Source organism: Anser anser, assembly GCF_964211835.1.
Source record: "Anser anser genome assembly, chromosome: 4".
NCBI classification, from domain to species: domain Eukaryota; kingdom Metazoa; phylum Chordata; class Aves; order Anseriformes; family Anatidae; genus Anser; species Anser anser.
The window spans coordinates 20816102-20828134 of record NC_139724.1 but is presented as its reverse complement, the minus strand read 5'-3'; the positions used below and the strand labels follow the sequence as shown (position 1 = coordinate 20828134).

General features: G+C 39.5%; 1 protein-coding gene across 4 annotated transcripts in view; it reads left to right on the top strand.

Annotated features, from left to right (window-relative positions):
* The window catches only part of SNX25 (sorting nexin 25), a 90379-nt gene that overhangs the window by 39056 nt on the left and 39290 nt on the right, over positions 1–12033 (top strand). For all 4 annotated transcript variants that reach the window (XM_083834242.1, XM_083834239.1, XM_083834241.1 and 1 more), the window contains one exon: positions 2986–3056. In XM_083834242.1, the coding sequence (XP_083690368.1) occupies positions 2986–3056 (71 nt within the window). The remainder of the gene's footprint in view (positions 1–2985; positions 3057–12033) is intronic.

Genomic DNA, 12033 nt, shown 5'->3' with positions numbered 1-12033 from the left:
TATTGTCTTAAGATGTGTTCTTCTACAACCAGTGTAATGTCGATCATTAGATTAATGTTGATTAAATGGAATATTTAAAAAAAAATCTGTTCGTTTCAAAGGGAAAAAAAGTTTTTGATTTTTGGGGCTGTGCTCTTCCTCTGCTGTATAGAGCCAGTCCCTATGGAATCAGTTAAGGAGTGTTCCTCTGCAAGGAGGAGGAGCTCCTGTTCTGTTTGCTCTCCAGCACTATGGGAGCACTTGGAGATGGGTCAACCTGCAGGCATCTCAAAGTTAGGTAGTGTATTTCACAAAGCTTTTGTGATGTAACAGTGAAAGTTTGCAGATTGATGCCAAGGAAGCCAAACAGTGGTCTCTATATTGATGAACAAAAGAAATGGTATTTTATATGAACAAATTAATGTCAGCTTGTAATTCACAACAATAAAGCACAGGAAAAATCTATAAAGAAGGAATTAAAGAGAATTGCTTAATAACTGAATATTGAAAGGGACCCGCAAAGATCTCCAAGTCCAACTCCTGACTCCATACAGGGCAACTTAAGAATTAAATCATGCATTTAAGAGCAACTAAATAAGGTATAGTGCATTTAACACAGAGGAACATGGTTAGATTCTGTTGGAGTAATGGGAATGGGAAGGATGCTTCCAGTTCTCTTCCTACAATAAATAAATTACTGGCACATTGTACTTAGTATCTAACTGGGAAACCTGTCTATTCTGGGTAATGCTACTCTATTTATCAAATATTCTCTTTCCTAGTTTTATTTGAAAATCATTTTTCAGCACCTGTTCTAAGCTGGTACATGGCATTTATGAATGTTCAGCCTCTTTCTATTACTCCTAATGTTGCCACGTAACATCTTGATAAAGAACAGATTTAAGTAGAAACAATTTTCTGTGTAGGCTTAGCCTTGAGGAAATTTATCCCAAGGCTCTACAGTTGCTGGGAAACTCAACATTTCTTTCAAACATCCCTGCCATGCTTTATCTTTAAAGATGGATTTAATTACTGCCTATTTAGTAAAATAAACATAAAATGTGTTGTTGAATCAAACAGTCTGTGAGCTCAAGTTCCTGGGTGCCCTCTAATATGTGCAGGTGACGTTACAGCACAGGAGTCCCACCAGGCATCTTTTCAGGCTGATTTCATTAGCAGAGTTTTGCTAATCTTCTTGTGATCAGAACCAGGTATTTGTTATTGGTATAGGGAAGAATTCTCAGCTGGATCACTAGAAACCTATGAGTGAAGGGTTTTGTGGCCAGGAGATCAGAAAGGAGTGGGAGGCTGTCTGTGGTGGATCTCCTTGTAAACACGTGTGCCAGCTTTCTGCCTTGCAAATGGCTTGCCCTAAATAGCTGGTAATGGTACCAGGATTTTCTGAATCTTATTTTCTCTCCTTGGTTAGAAGCATTGCCTTGAAGAAATACTGCGTTGATTTTCTGCATTGCTTGCGTGGATTTTATTTTTAGAACTTAAATTTAAGTGATACAATAACTATTTATCATTAATTTGGAGACCATTTTGAATTCACAGCTCTTTAGTGTCTTTACTGGGCCTCTAAATTTTGGTAATTTAAACCCTTATCAGAATTTTTCTCTATTTGTGGTAACATCCCTTCTATTCTTGTAAGGAACATTTAGAGAGCTGTTGTTTGTTTTCATAAAAAATCATTTGCTGAGTTTTTTGAGGAGCTGTTTTGTAATTTTTTTTCATTCGTACCTTTGCTTTTTGAAAATTTGTATTCAATTGGAAAATACAAAAACCAAAGACAAGGGAATGCTGTATGGTTATCTACGAACTTCATTCAAATCCCCCCCTTCTAATGTTTAACTTCATCGTTGTCATGAAGTGAGGCAGAGTTTAATTCCTTTTTTTATCAAGTTTCCACAAATTGTTGTCCCTATTTCTTTCAAGAGCAGAGAGTTGTACGGTGAAATTTCACCTTCATTTCCCCTCAGATTTAAGTTAGCCTGGATAAATTGGAAGGCTGCTACAAATGAGGAAGAAAAGATGAATTCTGCATGAGGGGTATGAAACAAATTCACTTAGTCTATCAGAAGAAGACTGGAGATGAGACTTGATGAGTTAACATCACAGAGAGTAAATAGCAATAAGGAAGTAACTGGTAGATAGTTTTCATTCTGCTTTAAATTGCAGCATTATATATTTTTTTCAGTTATTTATTAGTATAGCAGCCAAAGGTCACACTATACCATTCATGGTAAGAGACCATTATCTCCGGTGTAGCACGTCATCTTTTACTTAAGATATGAGGGAAAGAAACGAACAAGACAACAAAGGGAAGAGATCAGAGTGGGAAGTTAGCAGTAATGTGCACGTGGGCCTGTGACTGGTCGAGTTTGTCATATACTGCTCACTTTTTGAAAGTAAAATTAATACATGACATTTAAAAATTCCAAAGCTGTTTACTCACCCAGCACCATGGGGTAAGTAGCAGCTAGATATTCAGAGCAAACCTGCAGGGAGAGGGGGTAGCAGTCCGGCAGGCCCAAAGTCAGATTTTGCACCATGTTTTTATTGCATGCAGTAAGTGGAACCTTAACAGACAGCTCGTTGGTCTTGAATTGAACTCCCATCCTAGTTTCCTACAGGAAATTTATATTTACTTCTTGTGTTAAGGAGCATGACTTCACGTTGTGTTCACTGCAGGCTATTAGCTATAGTGTGGCAGCAGTTAAGAGAAGGGGGCACTATTATTATTAGCTAGAAGTTTTCCTTTTGTTTCAAGACAAGCTTTTTCCCTGCTCTACTCTCTATGTGCACTGCTTCTCGGACTGCATATGTACTGCGAAATGGCTCAGTTTCCAGATGAGGTGTTTTGTATTTTATGGATTCTTAAGTATGCTGTATGAAGAACACATTTTTAAAATAAATAAATAAATAAATAAAATATTAACACCATGTTTTTTTTTTCTTCTCTCCTCCTTCTGTGCCCTTATCCCCTACTGTTTTTAAAACTAGGTATCAGATTGTAGTGGAAATAGTTCAGGCAACCACAATCAGCAATTTTCCCCAAGTGAAGAGGCAGAAAGGTAAGAATCCATTTTGGTACTGGTCACATCTGTTGTTTTCGTTTTGGAAATCTATTTGAACTCCAGAAATATATATGCAATCAGTTTGTGGGGGATTTTGAGACAGATTTGAAGAATGCTATGCTTTTAGTATTTCAATTCTGTTTCATTTGTCTGATTCTTCTTCACACTCCTGTGGTGTAAGTATTTTTCCCCCACCCCTCCCACCACTATCTTCAGCTAAGATGATGGATTGAGTCGAAAGGTCATGTCTGATGCTTTTATTTTCAGAACATGCTGCATCTTGGATTTCTGGCACTGCAAATTCTTATGCTAAGAATCTCGTTTCCTCTTTCTTTTTAATACAGTCCATTTTCTGAAGTCTGTCTATTCTCCTTTCAAAACACAGGATGAGGAATGATGCAGCATAATTGTCAGTCAGACTTTATTTTGACTCTTCGTTGTATTATGTTTTTGTGTTGTAACACAGAGTGCTCTTAAATCCTTCTGCAGTGTTTTGGCAACTGCTGCCTTTTGAAATACACATGCACTTGCATTTTACATTTGTACTTACATTTAGTTTATATACTCATTTTTGTGATATATTTCTCACAATCTATTGGAACTGTGTTATGTTTTCAACAGATTATATTGATGGCAAAAGTATCAAACCAAATTTTTGCTTGGACAGATACATTTAAGGTATACAAAACCATTGTAAAAAGCAATGGACAATATAAATTGATTTGCTTATAAACAAATCTAAAAGGTCTTGCTTTTAGTTCTTTGTGTCGCACTTTTAAAAGTGATTCAGGTGTAATAAAAAAATGCTGAAACAGAGAAAATAAGCACCCCTTATGGGGGGGGGGCACACTAATTTTCAGTCTGAAGAGTTTGGTACTTTATTTTGTGCTTAAATTTCTGAAAGTACAGGGTTTGTCAACGCTGATACACGTTTCTTTTACATCCTAAAATAGAACTAGATGTACGTTCCTTTAGGATATATTGGTTTGCCAAACTGAGGTAAAAGTAAACAGTTTTTGCTCAAGTATATCTTACAGAAAGAGAAATACTGACTTTTTTAGATGAAAGTTAATTTAATGGAAAGTTGGCTTCATAACATAATAAAATGAAACAGGGAAGTTAACTGAGTAGAGTTAACAAAAGCAATCAATCTTGCTAAGCCTATATTGCCATTTGTGCTATCATTAGTCTTTGTTGTGACAAGAATTGATTTAGGGAATATTTTTAGGCAGTTTAGGTTCCTACAATTAATTACTGATGCTCTTCTCTGTCTAACTGGAGTTTATCCACTCAACTATCCACTGTTCTAAACTGTGAACAGAAGAGGTTTTTCTGAAGCTACAAGTGCCTGACTCTTCAGAATGGATATGAAAAGGCTAGTGCTATTTATTCTGCCAAAGTAGACCTAGTTTCACTTATTCTGTGGTGAAGATGATTCTGCATTTTTATGGCCTCTTGAATTTTCTTTTGGATTTTTTCTTTTTTAATACAGGTAAAATTTCACTAGCTGACGCACTGAAGTTTTGTGTTTGGGTATTGACTTGCATTATTAGTTTAGTCCTGTGGCAAACTTGTGTGTGATTTAAGAGCTCAGCTGATGATAGATGACTGCTGCTGGCTGTTTTAGCTAGTGGGGCTATAGAGGTTAGTCATTTCATTTATTAAACACCTAATGATAATTCAACACTGGATATTAGACTATATTAGATATTAGGAAAAATTTCTTTACTGTGGGGGTGGTTAAACACTGGAACAAGCTTCCTAGTGAGGTGGTTGATGCTCCATGCCTTGTCAGTGCTCAAGAGGCATGTGAATAATGCCCTTAATAATATTCTTTAACTTTTGGTTAGCCCTGAAGTGGTCAGGCAGTTGGACTCAATGGTCTTTGAAGGTCCCTTCCAAAAGAACCTTTCTATAAATAGTGTGCCTGAAGAAAGTAGTGACGTGTTTTGTTTGATGTATGTTGAACATTATGTTCAGCACTGCCCTATAATACAGTCCTATTATAATTCACACGCGTTTAAGGCAGATTTCTCATCTTTCAGTTTCTCCACTAGGGCTTTCATCTACCAAAATTTTTAGTCTCGGTTTGTGTACAGTAAACTTTAAGAGGAACCATCAAACCGTAGCAGGCTAAAATCTAATCCTGGAGGGTTTTTGTGTCTTGTTTTTTCTTGAAGGAGGTAGGAAAATTTTCCTAATGTGATAATGAATCTGAATTTTAGGAAGAAAAGTTTAAGGAAAAAAAGCTGTGCTGCCTTCCTTGAAAATAAAAACACACACCCAGAGCTAGCACAGCTCTGTGCAGATTACAAAAGATGTTTGAACGTTTCTAGAACACACCACCACATAAATAATGTCACCATTTTATATTTGCCTTTCTTAATGCCACATCATACCACTACCCTGCAACAGCTAGGTTTCATGGTGAGTAACTAAACAGAAGCTTTATGCAAAATGTGTTTGCACAGTCCCATTTGTTCCCTTTTTTTTTTTTTTTAAATCTGTTCCCTCGATACCTGCTGAATATCTGTAAGTGTGTAAGTGTGAGTGGTCAGTGTATGAGCATCTTCCCTTTCCTACTAGTAAATCAGCTTTTTGTGTCATGGACATCTCTTGGCTTTGATTCCATCCTGGTGATAGACAGTCTTACTATCTATTCCCATTTGCTGATGGCAAGATGTATTGTGAGAGTGTGGCTTTGTTTTGAGTGCCTGGGTATTGACCTGGAACAGCTGAACCTGGCCTGGCCAACACTCTGCCCAGCCTGCTATCCTATGTCAGAGTGCAAGAGTAGAGCGAGTATAGCATAATATGTACACAAACATTGTCTTGACTGCCATCAGTTTGAGGCATGGGGCTTTCCTGGGGCAGTGCTTTTAATAGGAAAAGGTACAGCAACAACTATGTGAAGCAGGTAACGTAGCATGAGCGGCCAATACCCTGCAGCAGTGAGTGCTTGCCTACTATCTAAATAAAGTCGATGCTGCGCAAGTGCATGACTAGCAAGTATGCCTGAGAAGTAGTGTGTACCCATGATGTTGAGTGAGGAGACATAGTTAAGTCTCTTGAAAATGACCAAAAATACTTTAGTTTATAAAAAAGATCAGGTGTTTATTATTTAAGGGTGAGTAGCCTGAGGACTGGGTTACAGACTATGGTGACTTCTCATATGAGCTACAGTTGCCTGACTTTTTTATGGTTTTATCCAGTGATATCAAAGAATTCATTTAGTATTACTGCCCAGAGGTGTTTGAGAGGAATGTTTTTCCCTCAGCAGGGACAAGGTTCTTAATTTAACTAATGTTGGTGCCACCTATTGTCAAAATATCTAGCTGTTAAAGCCCTCTAATATGAGCAAAAAGTCCTTTAGAGTACTTCTGAACATCATTGTATTAAACCTTCTAGTGAAAAATGGCATGTTATAGGGTCTTTTTTCTTTTCAGATTTCTATCTCTTGAATCTTCTGGCATGTGAGCCTAGAAGAGCAAAGGAAAACGTACAAAAGCATCTGATTCGTTTTAAGCAGTAAGTTTTGCATTTGACTCCCTGAGAGAGTCAAATGTCTTAAAAGGTTGAGACAAAATAATTTGAGAGGTTATGACTATGATGCCTGTTGTGGACGGATAACATAACTTCTCTGTCCATGAGAATTGCTTTTGGTCATTGCTAAAGCCGAATGATAAGAAACCATGTGTAGCATTGATGTTTACAGAGGTGTTGACAGTTTATTTTTGGAGTTGAGCAGGCCACTGTAAATAGAAGCTGTTATCTTGCATGCTGGCACTACGCTACCTCCCTCATTTACACTTGCCCAAAACTGCTGAATCTTTTAGCATACAGGCATCTGCTTTATTTCTCCTAACTGACCTTCTACATACCCTCTTCTAAAATTGTCAGGGTCATTCCAGCAGTGACTGGAGGAGGAGGCTTGCTTTTCACTCATCCTTGTTTCTTCCTATTGATATTTTTGGACTGTGCTCTTTTGTACAGTCAGACTGTGCTCTGGTTGGAAGAATAATAGCTTTGTACATCTTTCTGAAAAACAAAAACTCAACCCTCTCTTCACCTTGTCTTTTGATAAGGATTGATCTCTTGGAAGTACCAAATCAAATTTGAGCTAAATTTTAGGATTTTTTTTAGCAAAATCTGCATCTTTAATATTATGAAAGACTACAAATGCTTATCTGAAAATTCTTTTACCGTATTCTAGTAAAGCTGTTTTTTTAAGAGGATCAATCTGTAGGCAATTGTGCCGTGAGTAGGAGAGGGCTTGAGCTTCTGAAAGGTAGACTAGTTCTTAATTTTTCAAAAGAAAAAGCTTCAATAACAATCATGAATTAACCACAAAAATAAGTTCCTGCAATAGTTTGATGTTTGTTGTAGTGTAGTTACACTAGTTCTAATGTTCAGCAGACGGATCTTTGTTTCTTCTCTCACTGATGCTGTATTACAGGATCCTACAGGGACCCCTTTTCGCTAGATGCTCTTTAAAACAGTAACAATAACAAAACAAAAACAGAAAACAGACAAAACCTCTTAAAGGCATGTACTTGTCTTAGGGTAAAACCAAGCAAACGTCACACCAGACTGTTTCCAACACTGAATGGAGTTATTTGACTGACCGTCTACTTTTCTTTGCCCTCCACCTTTTATGTAACAGCATGACCAGAAACCATCCTTGGATGATGGGATAGAACTGTTTTTTAGGCACCACACTGTAATTGACCACAGGACATTCCTGTTGAGAAAATTGTTCCTTTTCAAGCAGGGATTGTGAGACAGGTTGAATAAGCAGCCATTTCTGTAGGAAGAGATCTGCTGTGTTACAGTAGATTTCTCCTGCTGATCATTCCCACTATACATCTAGATATTTGCTGCTATAAGTGGAGCTCAAGACTTGTACAGAAACAGAACTGTCTGGGGGTCGACTTTTTGTGTACTGTAGCTCTGAAAGATGCTTCAATGTTCAGCTGTAGAAAGGGACTTTTCTTTTAGAAACTTGGATTCCAAACTGACTTCGTTGAGTGGGTTTTGATGTGTGGGTTTGTCAAGGTGATAATTTAGAATGAAGTAAAGTGGATACTTCTGCATTCCAGTTCATTACAGGTGCCATCCAACTTAATTATGACAAACCTAGATGACTTCCCACCACCCCATCCTCCACACAGGAATAAACATGCATACACAATTATTTTTACATAGCGTGTTGGCAGTGTTGAAAGAGCTGCGGTTGTGCTTGCATGTACATGTGGAGCAAATCCTCTACTCAGCACTGGTGAGGCTGCACCTAGAGTAACTTTGTCCAGTTCTGGGCCCCCACGAACAAGAGAGACCTAAACTTACTGGAAGGAGTCCGGTGGAGGGCTACAAGATGATCGAGGGACTGGGGCACCTCTGTGTGAGGAGAGGCTCAGAGAGCTGGGACTGCTCAGCCTGGAGAAGAGATCACTCAGGAGGGAGGGATCTCATCAACGTGTATAAGAGGTGTAAATACTTGAAGGGACAATGCAATGAAGGTGGAGACAGGCTCTGTTCAGTGGTGCCCAGTGACAGGACAAGAGGTAATGGTTCCAACAGAGTGGAACACAAGAGGTTCTATCTAAATATCAGAAAGCATTTCTGTACTGTGCAGGTGACCGAGTCCTGGCACAGGTTGCCCGGAGAGGCTGTGGAGTCTCCCTCCTTGGAGATCTTCAACAGCCACCTGGACGTGGTCCTGGGCAAGGAGCTCCAGGAGACCAGATTACCTCCAGAGGTCCTTTCCAACCTCAGCCATTCTTTGATTCTGTCACCGTTGTGGATGAAGGTGAAGGTTGCAGTGACTGATTGTTGGAGACTCATTTGATTTGTGGTTTTCAAGTCAGTTACATAGAGGAGCTTCCTCTTTCTCCTCCTGAGATCCTTCATGTGAGCTAGTGATGGCAATGCCTCTTTTCTGCAATTGATTTGGAGAGATGACCATCACTGAAAGAGGGAGGGAAGAAGGCTGACTAGTCAGACAGAAGTGACCAAGGGGAACACAGACAGAAGCTATTTGTGGTCAGTGTTATTTTATTGTATAGTACCCATGCTTACTCCCACACTCAAATTTGTCGTACTGCCCCTTTATTTTTTGTTTTGCTCAGCTGTGCAGCTGTGACTGATGGGGAAGGAGGTGTTGCACTGTGCCTTTCTAATGATCACTGCCTGAATTGTCTATAATCTCTCTTTAAGGATTTTCTCCTGGATCTGTTGCCTGAAACATTTGGGGTGTAGCACAACTTTCAGTAGCTGACTTAAACCGTCTTTTATTATCATGGACGGCTTAAGTGTGGAAAGTCAAAACACTGTCATATTGAAGACTAGAGATGGTGTACCAAAGGGAATGGGACTTGAATTGGGGTGATGCTTGATTAGTAACTCAAGGTACTTTTATCTGAATATGAGTTCTTTCTTGGCTGCAGTTCTGTCCTGTGGTTGAGCTAATCACACGCTTCTGTAACTGAGGTGATGTGACCAGTATTTGTTTGCACTGGTGAGCAGTGTTTACGTGACTTGATGTGATGGATTTGATAAAGAGCTCTGAATCTGTCTGCAGATATTTGCAGCACTTTTTTTTTTTCTTTTTTTTTCCCAAGGAGCTGTGGAACCTTTGGAGGAAAAAAACCAAACAAACAAACCCACAACTGAACAAACAACCAAAAACAGTGCTAGCACCGAGAGCTTGAGATATTTGAGATGTCACAGGGATCTAGGATGTATGGGAATGGCACAAAGCTGTGCCAGGGGAGGTTCAGACTGGATATGAATAGACTAGGAAGAATTTATTTACTATTAGGGTGGTCAGACACCGGAACAGGCTTCATAGCAAGGTGATTGATGCCCCGCGCATGTTTGTTCAAGAGACTTTTGGACAATGTCCTTACAGTGCTTTAACTTTTGGTTAGTCGTGAAGTGGTCAGGCAGTTGGACTCGGTGATCTTTGAAGGTCCCCTCCAACTGAACTTTGGACCATTTGTATTTTTAATATTTTCCAGTGTCAGCTGAATTATACAGGGAGGAAGAATGCAAACCTTGCTTCTTGTTCCTTGCAGGTTGTGCTTCTGAAAGCAAGGCCCTCAGTGAAATAGTGAAAAACGGCCTGGACCTGAGCTCCTTTGAGAGTTGTAGCTAGGACATGACTGGATGTAACTTCTTGCAGGACCCAACAGAAGAATGCTGATCTGAATTGTGGTGTCTGCATATGTTGCAGAAGTGGTTGCCAGACCGAAAGGGACAATGGCTGCGATCAGCAAATTGGCTGGGTAGCTGTGGATAAGCGGAGTTTGGCGTTGTGCTCTTGGTAGTAACTTTGTTTTGATGCCCTTGGGAGGGCTGCACATTAGCCTTCGGGGTTTTGAAGGCCCTTGGCACCGCATATCTTGTCAAAGTTTCCCCTGATAAGGGGAATTATTTTGGAGGACGTTATTGAAAGAGCCTTTAGCTCCTTTGGGGATCAAGTCTCCCATTAGCTGTTGCTGGAAAAAGCGTATGTAACTTGTGGAGGGAGTGCCAAAGAAGCCTCTGTCTTGTTTTGCTGCTGATGAGCGGGTTTTTTGTTTGTTTGTTTTTAAGGGAAAAAAATATCCAAAAGCTGTAAAGTGTGGCTAAAAAAAAATGCGTTCAGAGAATGCATTTCCTATCTTTGCACAGTGATGGAACAGTGTCTGTCTTAGTAGCATGTAGCTGTTCCTCTTTTTCCTTTGTTGGTGCCTACTGAAGGGTATGCAAGTAAATGCAAGCCTCTTCTGTAACATTCTGTTTTTATTTGGCTTATGCAATGGTACATGAACGTAGAGAACAGCTTATATACTGATTCTCAGAAATGGCAAAAAGGTTTGTGTTTGTATTTCAGTACTTTGGTGATGGGATCAGGAAAGAATACATTAAAAATAAAGTTGGCTTTATAGCTTAAAATGCCTTTTGGTAGGGCTTAATATGAAAAATTAACAACAAAAAAACAAAAACCACAACAGTTTAGATGTGAAAATCAGAGAATTTTCAAAAACCTCAAAAGACGAGCAATGGTGTTCCTGGCCTTCCCCAGCTTACATGAAAATGCTCCTCCTGATTTCTGCTAGCTTATTTTCCTACTGTGGAACAGGGAAGTCATGTTCAATGTTCATTGTGCATCCAGTCCGTCTCTCTTGTTCTGCAGCACGTTAGCACAGTATTTGCAGGAATGCCACTCATGAGCCTCCTGGTTTTTATTTGCGAAGGGACTTCACTGCCAGGCTTTTGTGGTGACCAGGCAGTCCCCTTTGTTCCTGGCGCAGGAACAGGTTGGCAGAGCGATCTTCATCTCTCTGCCCCAAGTGTTTCTGACGTGGAGTGGCTCTTTATGGGTGTAAAGATGTTTAGGAAGGATCTTTGCTAAGAAAGTAATTAATCACAGGAAGCAACTGGGACGTAGGGCTCATTAATCTCCTGGACACCTTCTGCAATCACAGGATGATAAGACTTAAAGTGAAGTAGACATGATGACTTTTGCATGTCTGTTTGTTTATTTATTTATTTATTTACAACTCCAAACCTTTGGAAAGTGTGGGTTTTCAAGCCCCAAGAATCAGTCAGTTCTGCGGAGTAATAGCTACGGCTTCAGAGGAATAAGGGAGCAAGATGTATTAGCCCAGCTAAGACAGAGGAGATGAGAGTGTGTGGGTGTACCCTATGGGCATCATAGCTGAAAGGAGAGGTGAGACAGATCTGGGCAAAGTGTTCTGGTGTCAGATCCACACTTGTCTGTATGAATGTATTTTGAGCCCAAAGAATTTAACCTATTCTGAGAACTGTGAACTTATAGAAACCATCTTGGAGTCAGGTACAGGAGGGGAAATGTTTGGTCTTAATCTTCCGCTTTAAACTGCTGTTCATGTATTTGTATTAATCCTCAATATTTTAAATTGAGGGGGAGAGCTATTTTGTACTTACGGTCTTTCCCTGCATTTTGTTG